Source organism: Helianthus annuus, chromosome 12 (genome assembly GCF_002127325.2).
Source record: "Helianthus annuus cultivar XRQ/B chromosome 12, HanXRQr2.0-SUNRISE, whole genome shotgun sequence".
NCBI lineage: Eukaryota > Viridiplantae > Streptophyta > Magnoliopsida > Asterales > Asteraceae > Helianthus > Helianthus annuus.
In genome coordinates, this window is record NC_035444.2 from 75,779,912 (window position 1) to 75,801,148 (window position 21,237).

General features: G+C 37.7%; 1 protein-coding gene across 1 annotated transcript; it reads left to right on the plus strand.

Moving 5' to 3' along the window:
• The first annotated feature begins 13,949 nt into the window (after positions 1–13,949).
• Positions 13,950–20,003, plus strand: LOC110923691 (protein FAR1-RELATED SEQUENCE 5-like). The gene is made up of 12 exons (XM_035981301.1): positions 13,950–13,995; positions 14,660–14,702; positions 16,192–16,316; positions 16,860–17,682; positions 17,761–17,894; positions 17,980–18,052; positions 18,132–18,265; positions 18,362–18,486; positions 18,614–18,649; positions 18,743–19,180; positions 19,270–19,802; positions 19,883–20,003. The coding sequence occupies exons 1-12, from the start codon at positions 13,950–13,952 to the stop codon at positions 20,001–20,003; spliced, it is 2,631 nt and encodes an 876-aa protein (XP_035837194.1).
• The last annotated feature ends 1,234 nt before the right edge of the window (positions 20,004–21,237 follow it).

The window sequence follows — 21,237 nt, forward strand, 5'->3', positions numbered from 1 at the left end:
TTAGACTTTAGATTTACAATCAAAATAAAATTCTAACATAATATTTAAATCTTTTAAATTTAAAATTTAAAATTTATCAATAAATTATTGATGTCATCATTGAATGATATGTGTCCCAAATCAGATTTCTTTTATTATATAGTATAGATATAGTATAGATATATAGACTGCTTAGCTTTTTGTGATAATATTATACTATTTTTGTGATAATATTTTTATTTTATGATAGTATAACTTATCGGCTGCTTAGCTTTTTGTGATAATATTATACTATTTTTATGATAATATTTTTATTTTGTGATAGTATAAGTTATCGGCTTGACATACATGCTTTTAACTCTATATTTTTTAGATTTAGAATCAAAATAAAATTCTAATATAATATTTAAATCTTTTTACTTTAAAATTTAAAATTTATCAATAAATTATTGATGCTCTCATTGAATGACATGTGTCCGAAATCAGGTTTCTTTTATTATATAGTATAGATTATTATTATTATTATTATTAATATTATTATTATTATTATTATTATTATTATTATTATTATTATTATTATTATTATTATTATTATTATTATTATCAGATTTATAAAACTATATAAAAGTTTCACTCGTTTACCACCATCTAATTGTAACGATAGCGAAAATGTTAACTTAGACCATGGTAACACCATATGCAAATCCCATATCGGTCATGGTCAGGAGATATTTTTGATTCATAAGGAACGTCCCGCCTCTTGAATGTCTTTTTACCTAAAACGCCGTGCACCAAAAACACAAAGAAATGTCTTATTTCTAAAACGCAATGGTCAGAAAACACTTAAAATGTCTTTTTTCTAAAATGCTATGGACTGAAAACACATAAAAATGTATTTAACCTAAAACGCAATGGACTAAAAACATTTCAAAAATGTGTTTTTCTAAAACACAATGGCCAGAAAACACATAAAAATGTCTTATTTCTAAAACGCAATGGCCTAAAAACACACAAGAAAATGTTCTCTCTAAAACGCAATGGACTGAAAACACATAAAAATGTGTTTTACCTGAAACGCAATGACTAAAAACACTTCAAAAACGTGTTTTTGAAAATGCAATGGCTAGAAAACACATTAAATGTCTTATTTCTAAAACGCAATAGCCTAAAAACACATAAAAATGTCTTATTTCTAAAACGCAATGACTGAACCAGAAAGTATGAGATCAAAAATTGTGTACGCCACAACACGCCGACAAATAACTAGTATTATGCTATTAGGAGATAAAAATGCTAAAATTAATAAGTTTAGTTTATGATGAACCGACCTCTGTTGATTTATATCCGATAACTAAAATGTCCATATAAATATTTCTAGGTCCTAGACTATTTTCATAATACTTACCAGTTACCATCAATGACCTTTAACCAATATGCGACTAAAATAAAGTTTTGCTATGATTTTCAAAAGCCTAAAATCTATAATATATACTTACTAGTTAAATATCCATTTGTTAAAGGTTCAATTCTTATCGTGTTCAAGTTTAACTATTAAAAAAGTTAAAGTTATTGGTTTAGGGGCTGTTTGGTAGCCTCTGAATGGTTATTAAGAGACTATCTTTTAATGGAACCATTAAAAATTTTACCAATGAGAAGGTAGAAGAATGTGACATGTGATGATTTAACATTTAGAGGTTACCTCTTATTCATTCAGAGGTTTAAACCATTAACGCTCTGTTCCCGAGTTAACTTAACGAGTGATAAGAAAAGAAAGTAAAAGTGAGAAAGGAAAGGACGAGAAAGGAAAACAAAAGATGTCTTTCCCACCATTTCCTCCCAAATCGGAAGGAAAGAAAAACTAAAGAATTTAGCCTAATTTTCCTTTCATTTCCTTTCTTTTCCTTCCTTAAATGAAACTCGGGAACACGACATGTTTTATTTTCCTTTCTTTTCCTTCCTTAAATAAAACTCTGGAACACAAAATGTTTTTTACTTTCTTTTTGTTTCTTTTCCTTTCCTTCCATTAGTAAACTCTGGAACACAGTGTAAGAGGTAGCATTTAAATGATCATTAAGAGCTATCAAACAGCCCCTTACTCTTCTTAAAAGTGTACATATATGGTATATGAAATCATAAAAGTGACGTTCGTGTTGCTAAAAATAAAACAATGTCAATCCTCTACGTCATATATTTTATTCTCTTTTGACAAAAAAGAAATCTTATTGCCAAGATCCATTCTTGTTGAGCAGTTATTTCCTAGAATATTAACCATTATATAAAAAAAGAACCAATAGTAAAAAAAAAAAAAAAAAAAAAAAAAAAATCCTTGAAAGCTGCCTTTGTATATGATAAAGTTAACTTTCATTTTGCTCTCTCTCATTTGGTCATTTTAACGGTTTTGCTCCAATAGTTTAAAAATAGTCATTTTCCTCCCTGATCTTTCGATTTGTCGCCAATTTGCTCCCTGGGTCTAACTCAGTTAAAACATTCAATTAAAAGTAGGGGTATTTTCCTGACTCTAACTCAATTAAAACGTTTAGTTAAAAGTCGCGGTATTCGTGGTCGGCAGGTGGTAGCTGCATGTGGTGGTGGATGGTGGATGGTGGTGGCCAGTAGAAAGAGTGGTTGGAAAGATGGGGGATCAGAAAAGAATTACTTATATACATGTAAATAAATAAATTATAGGTTTATTTAGGTGAAAAGACTTACATGTCCTTGCTTTTATCTATAAAATTACAAAAATACCCTTCTAGTTAATAAATTTTTTTGGATGGAGTTAGAGGCGGGGAACAAAATGACGACAAATTAGAAAAACCAGGGAGAAAAATGGCTATTTTTAAACTATTAAGACAAACCGTTAAAATAAACAAATCACATAGAGCAAAATGGAAGTTAACTCTATATTATATATATATATCATAGGGTTGAGATCCTGTACAAACAGTGCTAATTATAAGAACCGTAAGAACAGATCTGAACCATTGTTAATTTAAATCAAGGGTTGATATTGATTATAAATAAAACTCTTATAATTAAAAATTACTACTAACAAATTAGGGGTAATTTTGTAAAATTGCTAGTCATTTGACCATTTTCTATAATACAAATTCCACCAAGGTTTTTTAAACTAAAATAACTTTTATATACTTCATTATTTTTTTTTAAAAATATATACCATAAAATCAAGTATTTTTTTATCTTTAATATGAGTACCATATTGCTATACCTTTTTGTATTTATAAAAGTGTTTTTTTTAAAAAAGTTAACAAAAGGTGTTTTATATTTGTGCTAATAAGGTGCTGATTATGTGTTAATTACAAAATAATACAAACAAACACCAAAAGTAGATATAATCAGCACATCTGGTGTGCTGATAATGGAGAACGATTGAAGATGTTGTGCTAATGTCGTTTATGTTGATAATGGAGAACGATTCGAGGACGATGTGCTGATAATGAAGAACGATTAATGATGTTGTGCTAATTATATAGTGTTGTGCTGATTATATTTTTTGTAATTATTTTTAATTAGTTATAAATAAATATGGTCAAAAAGTCTAAATTACCCCTAAACTAATTTTTTATTGATGGACATTTGTCAATTATGTATTGGTTCTTATGGTTCTTACAAACTTAAGTGTTTGTATTTGATCCCATTCCATATATCATAAAAAACAAAGTAGAAAGATTTTTTAGTTTACACGTTTCTCTCTTTATCGCTATATAATTGGGTAAAGTAGCAATATAAACAGTTTGTTCCCTCTCCTAAACCACATGCAATATTATATAAAAACATCGTATTCTGTTCTTTCACTTTTTAATTTACAGAAGCTTTCTTTCGATGATGCTAATGATTTTTCTTGTCGTAATCATGAAGCCTACGATAACAACTCATTTTCTCTCAATGTCAAGAATTTAGGTTGAATTTGTTGATCCAGATTTTCATTTATGTTATTGGTTGCGTAAATACATCTATGTTATGTATCATTGTCTTTTCTGAATTTTATTTTCTGTAAGTGGTAAGAATTTCTATAGCATCTTATGTTTTTTCTTTTTAATTTTAGTATTACGTAGAGCTAATTTGTTTATTTTTAATGCATGAGCTAGAAAGCAAGAATTGACGAATGTAATTTGAATAGAAAATTAAAATTAGAAAGTTTGACACCCTTATCATAAACATGTTCACCAAAACCCATTACAACAACTAATCAAACCATCAAAGTTGGAAACATTGTTATAATGCATGGATTGACGCAATGTTATATACCTTGTGCATAAAAAATTTCTAGAACAATGAATTAATCAATTTAATGTGGCGCAGTTTATTGCTCGTCTACCTGCCATTAGTTTGTAATCGTATTTGAGTTTGAATAAGAGTGTAATCGATTTAAAACAAAATATCAAGATAAAAAAAATTAATAAATAAAAAGTTATGCTCATAGTTGTAATTAGTTATCTTTTAAGACCAATGACTTAATGTAGGTAGATTTTGACACACCGATATAAAAGATTTGTTTTAAGACATATTATAAATGTACATCAAATCTGCAAAGTTTTGGTAATACATCAAACGGTTTTGGTTTTGGCACCCTTTTATAAACATGTTCATTGTAGATAGTTTAGGCGAAAGGGTCATTGTCCAAAAACCATGTAAGGGGAGCTATATCTACCTTTTATTATCAAAGTACTTGTAATCTAACGGTACTAAAGTGTTGGAAATTTGTGAAAATAGCAATTTTCATAAATATAGGAAATGCATTTTTCCTACTTTTAGACTAGAAATAAATATAAGAAACTGAGGGCTTTTATATATTTATTTGTGGGTTTGTGTTCTATGTTGGAAGAGCTTCGCAACGAACTAAACCACGTCCAAAACGTAGTTAAGATGAATGAGATATCGATATTCAAACTTTAGTGTTTGAAGCATTTAATGCTGAAAAATTGCGAAAGTAACACATTGTCCCACATAGGAGGAGAGATGAAACTTAAAGGGATATTTAAGTAGGACCAGGTGGCTGGTGACGTGGCAGGCAGCTGCGCGCTGTGGCGCGTGACGTGGCAGCGAGCGCATTGGTGCATGGAGCATGACCAGGCTGGTATGCGTGCGCTGGCGCATGGACACTGATGTGACGTGCGTGGCTCACTAAAGTGAGCCAATACGACCCGAGTGTGTGATGTGATCGTATAGGTTCACTAGTGACGTGGCGCACGCGCGCACAAGTGTTGCATACGTGCAAGCGCATGAAAGTGAGCCAAATTGGCACACTCACGCGTTAGCCCTGCAGACCTGCGCGCGCATGGAAATGAGCCAAAGTGGCGCGCGCGCACCAGACTTTAATGACAAAGCAGTTTCACTTTAGCATTTGAAACTGTCACACCCCCAAAATCCACACGCGGAGTACCACCGCTTGGAGGCGTGACATGACCAGGATCAAGCCACCAATCATATTGAACATATAAGTAAATAGTAAATGTCATTCATCAATACGAAAGGTGTTTTCAAAACCAAACATAGTCAAATGTGTAGCGGAAGCAATAATGTAATGACCCAACATAAGTATTAAGTTGAAATGTTATAAAAGTGTTTATCATAACATCCACAATCCGTGCCCACAACGACCGCGCCTCCCGTGCAAGCTCCATGAGTACCTATGGTCCTGCAAGGCATGTAACAGAAAGTCAACAACTAGTTGAGCGAGTTCACAGTAAGTAAGTTTGTTGCATAACTACGCGTTATTAACTAAATCGTTCATATGTTCAATTAGTGGGGGCTTCCCATGTGTGTATGTACTAGACTAGAGGTAACCATAAGTGTTCTTCTTAACCCGAGAACAGTGGTACGTACAAGGTTTACGTAGGTTTTAAGTAAGTGTCCTTCTTAACCCGAGGACAGTGGTACGCGGGGGTTTACGTAGGTTTTACGTAAGTGCCCTTCATGACACGAGGCAGTAGTAAGTATAAGGTTACGTAGGTTTTACGTAAGTGTCCCTCGAACCCTGAGGACAGTAGTAAGCACATGTTTACGTAGGTTTTACGTAAGGGTCCTTCACGACCGAGGACGATGGTAGATAGTCTAGTAACAGTGTAAGTCCAAGTAATTGTATAATCCCATTCCTTCAATCCCATTCCCTACCCACCGGGAATCCCATGCCTTGGTAAAAGTGTGAACTCACCTTGGTTTGCTCGGCAGATACACGAAAAGATTGCTTGAGCTAAAGTGGTTAACCACGGCCTAACATGGTTACCATACAAGTCAGGTTTAGGTTTAAGTATTGCACGTATGTTTACCCATAACTAACAGGTTTTCGAGCACGTATGGATCATGGCAAACACGTATTGTACGTTATCAGTCAAGTATACATAATGTCAAGACTTGTGCGACTCAGATGATTGGGCCGTTGAACTTGTGCGACCGGATTGGGCTGCTCGGCCGGATTGGACTGTTCGGCCCAGTAACACCTGTTAATTCTAACCGTTGAGTGTGTGGCCCAAGCCTTGTGCGATCAGCACCATCTTGTGCGATCCACAAGGTCTTGTGAGATCATGCAGAAGCTGTGTTGTACGCTGTGTTTAATCAATTGCACTCTATAACTTGTGCGATTGTGTTGTGCGACCAGACACTTGTGCGATTGACCTCTTGTGCGTTCAGATCAGATCTTGTATGATCTGAGCTTGTGCGATTGGAGCTTGTGTGATTGGTTATTTAAAATCCGAAATCATGCATATCAGTTACACAATTATCTTGCAAATCAACAGTTTCCTATTTTATGGTTATCAATCAACAACTAATAGTTTTAAATCATGCCAATTTTCGATCAAATGAGAGTTTTATCATCTTAATTCACATGAACCCTAATAAATCATAATCATGAACAACTTATCAAACCCTCAATCGTATTATCAGATCGATGATTCCTATTTCTAGCATACACGCAACATGCTATCTTAACAAATCATTCGAACATAAATTATAACCGCCGATTTCTTGCATCCCATCGGTTCTTAGATTAACATCATGACATCCGATTCACATAAACATCATCATATAGTACATCATGGTTCATCATACATACAACCCTAATCGTTTAATCAAAACATGGAATCATAACATCATTTACAAACACATATCATGAAACACTAACCGATTAAGAGAGTGTGATGAGAATGATCCGAACAAAGCTCCGATGGAGAGGGGTGGTGTGGTCGCCGGCTTCGAGAGAGAGGAAGAGAGTAGGGTTTTGTGTGTGTGTGTGTTCTTGATTAGCAAGTTATGAGAAACAACCCCAAGGATGGGTGTTTTTTTGCGTATAAGAGGAGTGGGCCGAACCCTTCCCTCGGGTTGCCCTTGGTAGGATTTCGAGTACAAAAAGGTGGAGCCCAAAGGGACTTGTGCGATCGGTTCGAATACATAATAACACATAACATAACATACATTCATTCAATTAATAAAGTTCACGCAATCACATAATGTTACACAAAGATAGGTTCGAAATACGAGTTGTCACATTATCCCCAAGTTGAAAGAAATTTCGTCCCGAAATTTGGTACGTACTCACTGAGGCAGCTAGTTAAGTTGCATGGTTTTCCTGGGGTGTCACATCCTCCCCCCGTTGATCTGGAATTTCATCCCGAAATTCCGTGGTAGCTTCAGCCTCAGTAGTGGTTGTACTGTTTGCGAACAATTGGGGATACTTTTGCTTCATTTGGTCTTCGCATTCCCAGCTGAACTCTGGGCCACAACGGGAGTTCCAACGAACTCGAACAAGAGGTATTCTGGTGTGCTTGAGGACCTTAACATCCCGGTCCGTGATTTCAACAGGTTCCTCGACGAATCGCAACTGATCGTCGATAGTGAGCTCCTTCAAAGGAACTATGAGGGTCTCATCTGACAGACACTTCTTCAGATTCGACACGTGAAAGACGTTGTGAACTGCACCAAGTTCTGCTGGTAGGTTCAGTTTGTAGGCCACTTTGCCTATTCTTTCTATGATTTCGAACGGTCCGACATACCGCGGATTGAGCTTGCCTCGTTTGCCAAAACGAACCACACCTTTCCAAGGTGAGACTTTGAGTAGCACTCGATCCCCAACCTGGAACTCGAGTGGTTTCCTGCGCTTATCAGCGTAGCTTTTCTGACGGTTATGAGCTGTTGCCAGGCGTTGCCGTATCTGAGCAATTCTTTCCGTTGCGTCTACTAGCATTTCTGGACCCGTGATCTGACTATCACCCACCTCTGCCCAACAAAGAGGTGATCGGCAATTACGCCCGTACAATGCCTCGAATGGAGTGGCTTGAATGCTGGTGTGGTAACTGTTATTATACGAAAACTCCACCAAAGGGAGATGTTTTTCCCAGCTGTTGCCGAAATCGATAACACATGCCCGAAGCATGTCTTCTAGCGTCTGGATAGTGCGCTCAGACTGCCCATCCGTCTGAGGGTGATAAGCTGTGCTCATATCTAACCGAGAGCCAAAAGCTTTGTGCATTGCTTGCCATAGTTCTGAAGTGAATCGTGCATCCTGATCCGAAATAATGGAGGTTGGCACCCCGTGTCTCGAAACCACTTCTTTCAAGTAGACGTCTGCCAAGGTAGAGAACTTGTCTGTTTCCTTAATAGCCAGGAAGTGTGCAGACTTTGTGAGTCGATCCACGATCACCCAAATAGTATCGTTACCACGCTGAGATCTAGGTAGGCCAGTAACAAAATCCATGGAAATTTCCTCCCATTTCCATTGTGGTATCTTTGGTTGCTGAAGTAGGCCTGATGGTTTCTGGTATTCCGACTTGACTCTCGCACAAGTCAAGCACTTGCTAACGTATGTTTCTATTTTCATGCTAGGCCACCAATACGTAGTTCTGAGATCGTGGTACATTTTATCCGAACCTGGATGTACCGAGTAGCGAGACTTATGTGCTTCGTCCATTACAAGCTCGCGTAAGTTGCTATATAGTGGGACCCAAATACGCCCCGTTACATAATAGGCGCGGTCTTCCTTCTGTTCTAATCGTTGCCTTGAGCCACGTAAGGCTTCAGCCCTGATGTTTTCTGGTTTCAATGCTTCTACCTGAGCATCTCGTATCTGAGCAGGAAGACTAGACTGAATGGTAAGTTGTAGTGCTCGTACGTGTCTAGGCGTAGTATCCTTTCGGCTGAGGGCGTTAGCCACAACATTGGCTTTGCCCGGATGGTACTTGATGGCGCATTCGTAATCATTAAGTAGCTCAACCCATCAACGTTGACGCATGTTCAATTCCTTCTGCTTGAAGATATGCTCGAGACTCCTGTGATCGGTGTAGATGGTACACTTGGTACCGTACAGGTAGTGTCGCCATATCTTAAGTGCAAAAACAACAGCTCCCAGATCTAAATCGTGCGTAGTATAGTTCCGTTCATGGACCTTAAGTTGGCGCGAAGCGTAAGCAATGACCTTGTCGCGCTGCATTAACACACATCCAAGACCCTGAATGGATGCATCACAATAAACCACAAAATCGTTCGTGCCCTCTGGTAATGAGAGAATAGGTGCACTGTAGAGCCTATCCTTTAAATCCTGAAAAGCTGTTTCCTGAGTACTACCCCAACGATAAGTAACACCTTTCTGTGTCAGTAGTGTAAGTGGCTGTGCAATCTTTGAGAAGTCTTTGATGAACCGTCTGTAATAACCCGCCAAACCCAAAAATTGGCGTATTTCCGTTGGTGTGCGAGGTGCAGGCCAGTTTCTGATCGAATCTACCTTGGATGGATCAACATGAATCCCATCCTTGTTTACCACATGGCCTAGAAAGTGGACTTCTTGAAGCCAGAAGTCGCATTTCGAAAACTTGGCGTATAACTGTTCTGTTCGAAGGAGCTTCAAAATAAGTCGCAAATGTTGCTCGTGTTCCTCCTGACTCTTGGAGTAGATCAGGATGTCGTCGATGAAGACAATCACAAACTTGTCTAAATAAGGCTTGCACACTCTGTTCATAAGATCCATGAAAACTGCAGGTGCGTTCGTTAATCCGAATAGCATGACAAGAAACTCGTAGTGGCCGTAGCGAGTTCTGAATGCTGTTTTGGAGACGTCCTCATCCTGGACTCTCAGCTGATGGTATCCTGACCTCAGATCAATCTTCGAGTAGTAGCTCGACCCTTGCAACTGGTCGAATAAATCATCAATACGTGGAAGAGGATAGCGGTTCTTCACTGTCACCTTGTTGAGTTCGCGATAATCTATGCACATCCTGAAGGTACCGTCTTTCTTCTTCACGAATAATACTGGAGCTCCCCAAGGCGAAGAGCTAGGACGAATAAAGCCCTTATCCAAGAGTTCTTGCAATTGCTTAGACAATTCCTCCAGTTCGGTTGGAGCTAATCGATACGGTGCGCGAGCTATGGGTGCTGCTCCTGGAGGTAGTTCAATCTGGAATTCGACCTGGCGATGAGGCGGTAGCCCAGGTAAATCTCTTGGAAACACTTGAGGAAAATCACGTACAACTGGGATATCCTCTAATCTCTTCTCTTTCATTGACGCGTCTGTAACAAGTGCCAAAATGGCAGTGTGACCCTTTCGTAAACACTTCTGGGCTTTCAGGAAGGAGATGATGCCAACCACTGCACCACTCTTGTCGCCTTGAACTTCGAGAGGTCCTTTACCAGAACGGGGAATTCGAACAATCTTCTCCTTGCATAAGATCTCTGCTTGTTGCTGGGATAACCAATCCATACCAATGACGATGTCGAAAGTACCCAGAGCTATAGGAATAAGATCGATAGGGAAAGTCTGACCAGCGAGGATAAGATTGCAGCCCTGAACTATGTGTGTGGCCTCTAGACTTTTACCGTTAGCTAACTCTACGACATGCTTAGTGTTCAAAAGTGTGGGTGTGCGCTTGAGCATTTGACTAACTTTCAGAGACATATAACTGGTATCCGCACCCGAATCAAATAATACAGTAACATAAAATTCGTCGACAAGAAACTTACCCATAACCACGTTGGGATCATTCCTGGCATCACCCTGCCCCAGCATAAAAGCACGACCCCTAGCGCCGTTGTTCCCGTCATTGTTATTTCCTCCGTTGTTGTTTCCGTTGCCTTGGTTATTGTTGTTGTTGTTCTGGTTTCGGTTTAACTGGGGGCAGTGTCTCTTGAAGTGACCTTCAGCGCCACAATGAAAGCATCCCTTGTTGCCCTGTTGCTGATTCTGCGGTGTTTGCTGCTGCTGCTGGCGTTCCTGAGTTACAGGCCGTGGGCTCCTACAATCCTTGGCCTCATGACCCATCTTGAGACACCTCTGACAACGACCCTTGTTGCACTGGCCACTGTGGTGTCTGTTACAATTGTTGCACCTTGGGTGATTTCCTCGATATACACCCCGTCCCTGATTACCCAAAGATTGCTGACCAGGGCTTTGATAGTTGTCAGTCTTTCGCTACTGAACTGTAGCTGAACCCTTGCTGGAATCCCCCTCCCATTTTCGCTTGTTGTCACTGGGAGTGGCAGGGGTGGCAGAAGTGGTAGCGGTAGTAGTAGCACTGATACGCTTAGGCTGCCTGTTCTGTTCCACTGCCTGATCCGTGAGGCGATGAGCATGACATTGAATATCCTGGATATTATCGAGGTTGGCCGATGTCACGTGACTCTGAATTTCTGGCGCTAGACCCTTAAGATACAAGTCAATGCGCTTGATTGGAGGGTCCACCATAGTTGGACACAGGATGGCTAACTCGTTAGACCTTTTCGTATAAGCTTCAATTTCTGACCCCGTCATTTTCAAATGAAAGAACTCCACTTCCAGCTTGTGGATGTCATCACGCGTGCAGTATTCTCGCTTGATCAGCTCTTTGAAATCGTTCCAAGGGGTGGCGTTAGCAGCTGCCAACCCTAGAATCTGAACTTGCGCATTCCACTAAGTCAGCGCAATGCCTTCTAGAGTACCAGTGGCGTACTTCACCCTGCGAGCCTCAGGGCATTCACACATCTCAAACACTGACTCGAGCTTTTCGAACCAATGGAGGAGTCCAACTGCTCCTTCAGTGCCACTAAACGTGCTAGGACGACAGTCCATGAAATTCTTGAAGGTGCAAACAGGTGGCTGAGCGTGTTGACCTCCTGCTTGTGCGGCTGCAAGTGCCGCAGCAACTTGTTCGTTAATGAGAGCCGTCAACTGGGCTTGTGTCATGTTAATGCGTCCAGCCATGATCTTCATAGCAAAGGTATCATAAGTGAGAGAGGTTCGCGAAAAGTGCGATGACAGAAGAGAGTAAGCACACAAGTGTTCTCAAGCAATAGTGGTTATGTGTATCTAAGCATACCCTGAGCAAAGTTCTATGTAATCTAGCAAGTAGGCAATAAAACATATACCATATTACCTAGAATGTTGAGTCTTGCACGTGGAGCGAGGCGTCGTTGTGGATCGTTGAGCACTGTACTGGTTATAGTCTGGTTTTAATAAAAACGTTTTTCCCCTTATTAAAACCAAGTTCTCTATAACCAATGGCTCTGATACCAATCTGTCACACCCCCAAAATCCACACGCGGAGTACCACCACTTGGAGGCGTGACATGACCAGGATCAAGCCACCAATCATATTGAACATATAAGTAAATAGTAAATGTCATTCATCAATACGAAAGGTGTTTTCAAAACCAAACATAGTCAAATGTGTAGCGGAAGCAATAATGTAATGACCCAACATAAGTATTAAGTTGAAATGTCATAAAAGTGTTTATCATAACATCCACAATCCGTGCCCACAACGACCGCGCCTCCCGTGCAAGCTCCATGAGTACCTATGGTCCTGCAAGGCATGTAACAGAAAGTCAACAACTAGTTGAGCGAGTTCACAGTAAGTAAGTTTGTTGCATAACTACGCGTTATTAACTAAATCGTTCGTATGTTCAATTAGTGGGGGCTTCCCATGTGTGTATGTACTAGACTAGAGGTAACCATAAGTGTTCTTCTTAACCCGAGAACAATGGTACGTACAAGGTTTATGTAGGTTTTATGTAAGTGTCCTTCTTAACCCGAGGACAGTGGTACGCGGGGGTTTACGTAGGTTTTACGTAAGTGCCCTTCATGACCCGAGGCAGTAGTAAGTATAAGGTTACGTAGGTTTTACGTAAGTGTCCCTCGAACCCTGAGGACAGTAGTAAGCACATGTTTACGTAGGTTTTACGTAAGGGTCCTTCACGACCGAGGACGATGGTAGATAGTCTAGTAACAGTGTAAGTCCAAGTAATTGTTCAATTCCATTCCTTCAATCCCATTCCCTACCCACCGGGAATCCCATGCCTTGGTAAAAGTGTGAACTCACCTTGTGCGAGCCACAAGGTCTTGTGCGATCATGCAGAAGCTGTGTTGTACGCTGTGTTTAATCAGTTGCACTCTATAACTTGTGCAATTGTGTTGTGCGACCAGACACTTGTGCGATTGACCTCTTGTGCGTTCAGATCAGATCTTGTATGATCTGAGCTTGTGCGATTGGAGCTTGTGCGATTGGTTATTTAAAATCCGAAATCATGCATATCAGTTACACAATTATCTTGCAAATCAACAGTTTCCTATTTTTGTGGTTATCAATCAACAACTAATAGTTTCAAATCATGCCAATTTTCGATCAAATGAGAGTTTTATCATCTTAATTCACATGAACCCTAATAAATCATAATCATGAACAACTTATCAAACCCTCAATCGTATTATCAGATCGATGATTCCTATTTCTAGCATACACGCAACATGCTATCTTAACAAATCATTCGAACATAAATTATAACCGCCGATTTCTTGCATCCCATCGGTTCTTAGATTAACATTATGACATCCGATTCACATAAACATCATCATATAGTACATCATGGTTCATCATACATACAACCCTAATCGTTTAATCAAAACATGGAATCATAACATCATTTACAAACACATATCATGAAACACTAACCGATTAAGAGAGTGTGATGAGAATGATCCGAACAAAGCTCCGATGGAGAGGGGTGGTGTGGTCGCCGGCTTCGAGAGAGAGGAAGAGAGTAGGGTTTTGTGTGTGTGTTCTTGATTAGCAAGTTATGAGAAACAACCCCAAGGATGGGTGTTTATTTGCGTATAAGAGGAGTGGGCCGAACCCTTCCCTCGGGTTGCCCTTGGTAGGATTTCGAGTACAAAAAGGTGGAGCCCAAACGGACTTGTGCGATCGGTTCGAATACATAATAACACATAACATAACATACATTCATTCAATTAATAAAGTTCACGTAATCACATAATGTTACACAAAGATAGGTTCGAAATACGAGTTGTCACAGAAACAGACGAGTCAATGGTTTTGACTGAGAATTAAATGGTGAATTAAAGTGCATTGAAAACGTTTAATGCAATTTAATTCGTTTTTCTGTTTCATTCAAACCTGTAGTATAAATAGGAGGGCAGCCTGCTGCAGAACACACACCGATCAAAACCACCAACAGATGCAAAATTCTCTACAGAATCTTCATCTTTTTCTTTCTTGTTTGGAGGTACACCTTCGGGTTTTCGTCAATTCCGGCAGTGCAACTGCTTACGCTGTTGTATCCTGGAAACAAACGAATTCTCCTGGGAGACTCGAAATTTGTTTTAAGGGACTCGTGTCTAACACGATCCTCAGCCAAGAACTTCTTTCTGTTTGTAATTTTGTTCTTGTTTTTCATCTTATTTCAGTTGTAACTGTATTGTACTTTACTGCTTTCTTATTTTCTGCATGGTAATTCAAGTTAATAAAGGTTTTATTTTATTTTATATGAACGGATTCTTACATAAAGTGTGATTGAAAGATGTCTATCCCCGTGAGATTGAGGGTTTAAGTTATATGATCAAAAACGGTGTAGACCTAGGACTAGAACTAGTGGGTGAGTGTGTGAAATATTCGTTTTAAAAAAATATACCTTATACTTTGACGCATTGTTTGGTACATTGACATCGAGTCTTATTAAAAACATGTTTGAAGATAAAAATAACATATATTTAGACTTATATGAAATCATGGTTGTAGAAGTAGCTAGGCGTCTCTAGGTCAGTCGATTAGAAAGTTGAGAGCACTTAACTTAGGCGGAGAGTATTTAGGAAGTGCTCGGACATGCTAAATTATAAAGAAATTAGTTTTCGGGAAACTTTATATATATATATATATAGTAGTGTGTGTGTGAGGTTCATTGGGGAACACTTTTAAAAATTTAACTTAACATGTTAAAAATTATAAATATTTGTAGAAGCATTTTTAAGAAAAAAAATCAAAAACTAAAAATATAAAAAAAACAGTTGAAAAAGGCTAATTGTTTTTTACAAAAATTATTTTTTTTATTTCGAATACTTTCTACCCATTTTTATAAAGGAAAGCCTTGAAAAAAATTTAAAAAAGTGATTTTTAACACGATAAGTTAATTTTATAAAATATATATTTTTAACGGTTTTTTAAACATATTTTTATATTTTTAGTTTTTGATTTTTTTATAAGTGTTTATAAGAAAAAACGCCAAAAAAATTTATAAAAAAATAATTTTTAACATGTTAAATATAATTTTTAAGAGTGTTCCCCGATTACCCACATTTTTAGTGTTCCCCAATGAACCCTCCCCTATATATATATATATATATATATATATATATATATATATATATATATATATATATGGGAGAGTTTAAATGAGAACACTCATCTTTTGTGAGAACCACGAGAACAAATCTCAGCCACTCATTTTATTTCTCATGTGTTTTAATGAAAGGTTAAATTGGTAATTGTATAAATCAATGAATCAGGAGGCCGCTAGTTAAGTCACAATTTCCCCCGCTTAAAACCGTCGTTGTTGTCTCCGATCGCCTACAAACACAAACCATCGTCATTGATTCCGATCGCCGGCGGATACGAATCATTTCTATTATCTCCGATCATTAGCAAATTCAAGAAGGAGAAATTCTAGAACTCAAGGTGGAACCCAATTCTCAACAAACCCAGATCTCACCCACCTACCAAATCAAGATCTCAATTCAATGAAATCACCCACTTACCAAATCGCAAATCTGAAATCACCCACTTACCAACTCATGACTTAATCATTTGATCAATTCAACGATTTTAGGCCTTTTTTATATTCAACCAGTTCTGTATTCATCATCGATTTCTATATTTGCATGTATGAACTCGGTTTTGTTTTCTCATAATTTGCCCTAATTTGTTGTTGTTTGTTTAATTACAGTCAATCAACTGTTCAGTCGGAAAACAACATGATGTCGAATGTGTCCAGCTCTGTTGATCCACCGAACAATAGCTCTGATGATGCACTGAACAATTCCATTAATACCAATGTTGTTGATGAAGAAGGTACTACTACTCTAGATGCTCACAAGATGATGGATAAACGTTATTGTACAATTTGTGGTGTTTGGGGTTATCATGATGCTAGAAATTGTCAAAAAAATAAAAGTCTAGGGTTCAACATGTTTTACAAGTAATTTTAGTGTGTATGTATTTGTTTGTATTGTACTTATTTGTGTAGTTGTTTCTTATTTTAATGCAATATCAGTATGAGTGTTTATTCCTCTGAATTGTGTGTGCCTTGATGTTTTATCATTTATGTTGTATTGTTTCAACTTAAATTAGTTTCGTGACTTGCTGTTCTGCTTTACACATGTGTAATCGCATACAAACGAATGAGGCTTGTGTGGTTGTTAAAGATCTTGAAAGCAGACATGTGTAAAAGCATCCTGTTCAGATTTACACATGTGTAACTGCTGATGGCTTTCTTTTCATCTTGTTCATATTTACACATGTGTAACTGTTTGACCTATTCTTTGTGTTATTGATGCCAAGTCTTTATCATATCATAATCCGATGTTCCATATATTCTATTTTATGTTATTGTAGAGCCACATATACAAGATTTTCAAGAATCGGTTCGTAGTACTTATTATCATTCACCGAATGGCACTAGATATTGGACACCCAATGTACTGGAAGCGTATAGACCTGTTTTGGGTACGGTATTTGCTAAAGAGGAAGATGCAATTTCCATGTATCAGTCATATGCTGAGAAAGCTGGATTTGATATTAGGTTGTCGACAACTAAGAAATCAAAAGATGGTACTGTTAGACTTAGGTATGTTCTTTGTAGTAGATCGGGAAAGCCCAATTGCCAAAATGTTGATTCAATGGTTTTGAAGTCATCTTCCAAGTTGCCTCGTAGCAGTAATTACAAGGTTTCAGACTGTAAAGCTAAAATAAAGGTTAAAGTTTTCAAGGGTTATCCTGGTTTACGGTTATATGAATTTGTTGAGTCTCATAATCACCCGTTAGTTTCAATTGAGAACATGGATTTGACGCGCAAGAGGCGGCAACTAGAATTTAGCGACCAAGATTTCATTCATAGGCTAAGTTTAGCTAAAGTTGGCCCGTCAACTGCCTTTAAGATGCAAGCTGTTTTGAAAGGGGGACAACACAACGTCCGTGGTACCAACATAGAATATAAAAATTTCAGCAAGGATTTAAGAGCTTTCATTGGTAAAGGAGATGCTCAAATGGTTGTAAATATGATGGATAAACGTAAAGTTAATTTAGAAAATTACTATTGCCATTACATAATTCGTCATGGAGAGCTTAGGTCCTTATTTTGGGCAGATGAGGTTATGAAGTGCAATTACAGAGTTTTTGGCGAAGTGTTAGCTTTTGATGCCACCTACAGTACTAACCAGTAAGAATTTGTTTGTTTTTTTTTTTTCCTATTTTCAGTTGTGTATTTTTTGATTTTTTATTTATTATTATCTTGTAGGTATAATATGATTTTTGTTCCTTTTACGGGGGTTGATCACCATAAGAATTGCGTAACATTTGCGGCTGCTCTTCTTTATGATGAAACTATTGAGTCGTTCACATGGATGTTGGAACAATTTCTTGAAACACATGGTAAGTGTTTCTATTTTTACACATGTGTAACTTTGCTTCACAAAGTTTATTCGTCATGGAGAGCTTAGGTCCTTATTTTGGGCAGATGAGGTTATGAAGTGCAATTACAGAGTTTTTGGCGAAGTGTTAGCTTTTGATGCCACCTACAGTACTAACCAGTAAGAATTTGTTTGTTTTTTTTTTTTTCCTATTTTCAGTTGTGTATTTTTTGATTTTTTATTTATTATTATCTTGTAGGTATAATATGATTTTTGTTCCTTTTACGGGGGTTGATCACCATAAGAATTGCGTAACATTTGCGGCTGCTCTTCTTTATGATGAAACTATTGAGTCGTTCACATGGATGTTGGAACAATTTCTTGAAACACATGGTAAGTGTTTCTATTTTTACACATGTGTAACTTTGCTTCACAAAGTTTATGTTTTACACCACAAGAATAGCGTAACTTTGTTTTATTAATTCTCAGTTAAACAACCGAGGCTAGTGTTAACCGACCAAGACCCGGCAATGAAACAAGCCATAGCTAAAGTTTTCAATGAATCTGTCCATCGTCTATGTATGTGGCATATTATGGATAAACTTCCTCATAAGGTACATTTAATTTAAAAATAATTAATCTTGTCAGTTTTACACATGTGTATTTATGTTTTTCTAGTTTCTGTGTTTTTATTAAACTTGTGTAATAATGGTATTTTATTTTTAAAAATTGTATCTACAGATTGATGGTGATGTGTTACAGAATACCAACTTGAGGGTACGTATACATAAGTTGGTCTGGAATGTTTTTATCACTCCTGCCACGTTTGAGAAGCGATGGGAGTTATTGATAAATGATTGCAACTTGCAGCGTCACAAGTGGTTGTCTGATATGTTTTCTATTAGAGATCAGTGGGTCCCAGGTTATTTTAGGGACATACCAATGTGTTGTTTAATGAAAACAACGTCTAGATGCGAAAGTTCAAACGCACTTTTTAAGGTAAACTCTAGCGCATCGAATACTTTGGTTCAGTTTATGTTGTGTTTTGAGATACCAATTGATGGTCAACGCTACCGGCAACGGGTTTCTGAGCATAAAACCGAATCAATTTCTGCCGCCTTATCCACTCCGTTACCTATAGAAGCACATGCAGCACTTGTATACACCAGAAGCATTTTTAAGGAGGTCCCAAAGGAGATATCTAAAGCCTTATTATCATGTATGAATGGCAGACCTAATGTTGTTGATGGTTATGAACATTATACGGTTTCTCACTTTGAAAAAGGGACCGTTATTGGTGATTACACGGTAATTTTGTTTATTTCTGCTTTATTCTTCATTTGTTTAGATATATACCATTATCGATGTGTCATAATAGAGACTTATTATATTTGCAGGTTAAGATCAATCCGAGTGATAACTCGGTTACATGCTCATGTATGTTATTTACACGCATTGGATATCTATGTCGTCATGTTTTTTCTGCATACCGATTTCGTGGCATAAACAAAATTCCTGACAAGTATATAGCTCCAAGGTGGAAAAAAGATGCATTGCCTAAGAAAGTGTTCAACCTTGAATTCCGTTATGGTGTTGACAGCTCAGAAAGCTTTAAGCTTAGGTCAGAGGCGCTGAATTTAGCTCAGCAGTGTGGTGATCGATTACGGGATGATTCAGTAAAGCTTGCTTGGTTTGTGGAACAAATCAGGGCTATTAAGAACACAATTTTTGAAGAGGTCACAACTGATCCAAGTTCTAAGAATAAAGGTGGTGTCTTTGAAGAATTGATTGGAGAATCACAACCTGATAGTGTTTCTTTTGTCGCTCCCCAAGGTATTAGGAATAAAGGATGTGGGACATCTCGCCGTTTGATTGGCCCGGGAGAGAAAGCCAAGGTTAAGAGCAAGAAGAAAAAAAGGAATTGCAAATTGTGTGGAAAACTTGCCTACCATGATTCTCGTAACTGTCCTACAAAAAAAAAAAAAAACAAAAACGTAAACAAAGTCACAGTAACGAAGATAATGATGAAGAAAATGATGAAGATATGGATGAAGATAGTGATGAAGATAGCGATGTAGATGGCGATGAAGATAGCGATGAAGATAGCCACGAAGATAGTGATGGTGAATGAAGTTTATCTTTTATATTCTTTTAGTTTTGATGTTGGATTTTAGAGTTTTATATTTTTTTTATTTCAGTATTTTAATATACACATGTGTAAGTTTCTGTTTTACACACGTGTAAGTGTTCAGTTCGACTTTTTTTTGTTTATGATTTACATGTGTTAAGGGTTTCTACATATGTGTAAGTTTCTTGTTCATACAATGCCTGCAAACATGACACCCCTAGTTACCGACACTGGTCCTTCAGCCGAGTCGTTTCTTGGGTCAGCTGTGGTCCACAGAATCTGACCATTGTTTGCATCTAAAGCCACCCAACCAGTTGCGGTTGTGGTCCGGTTAGATGGTGCGAGCGTGAACGGCATAAGAGTCGAATGCAATTCTCTTGGTGTGATTAGGTTTGGTTCGGTTAACTTATTCTAGTCGAATTATAGAATTAAGTTTTTACAACTATAATAATAAAACAAGTTATACCAGTGACTTTTTATTGGTCTAATCACTAGTTCAACACTTTCACCAGAATGAGTAAGAAGCGGCATGCAAAAATCCACGAGATCTTCAGTTTTATACCACCCCACCATCTCATCTATTACCACAGAAACTTCCATCTCATTTTCATAAAATCGTTTAAGTTGCCGGCAAGTAAGTTTTGTCCTGTTGAACACGTTCCGTTTGATCACTCATAAGCTTAAAATCATTGGTTTGGTATTAAGGTATAAAGTCGAAACCTAGTCTAGTCTTATTCGGGTTGGGGGTGCAAGTTTAGAGACGTTATCCGCCTTTGATCTAGTGGAAAACGGTATCACAGACGTCCCAGTTACAGCTTTCGTGTTTGGTTCACCACAAGTGGGTAACTGTGCATTCAACAATCGTCTCAATCAATTCCCGAATGTAACTTCTACACATAAGGAACAAGGTTGACCTCATTACGCTTTACCCAAGTAGGTTAATGGGGTATGTCGATGCTGGGATACAATTCGAGATCAATTCCTAATCATCAACAATTCACTAATCTTCAAAAGTAGTAGTTCAACAAAATCTTCAAAACTATTAGTTCAAGTACACTTGCAAATCATCAAGTCACTAAATCTTCTAAACTATGAGTTAACTGGAATAGGGGGTACTGATCAGTTCAAGTACACTTACAAATCATCAACAAGTCACTAAAAACATATCAACATAGCCAAAAAAAGTTGTTTGGTAGGACCGATAACCTAAAACGAATGGTTCAAAATATCAACTAGT

Excerpts from the sequence above, each read along its gene's own strand:
- LOC110923691 (XM_035981301.1), top strand. The coding sequence starts at position 13,950 with ATGGAGAGGGGTGGTGTGGTCGCCGGCTTCGAGAGAGAGGAAGAGA. Across the intron at positions 16,317-16,859 it reads CAATGTTGTTGATGAAGAAG|AGCCACATATACAAGATTTT; the intron begins GTACTACTACTC and ends ATGTTATTGTAG. Across the intron at positions 18,266-18,361 it reads ACAATTTCTTGAAACACATG|TTAAACAACCGAGGCTAGTG; the intron begins GTAAGTGTTTCT and ends ATTAATTCTCAG.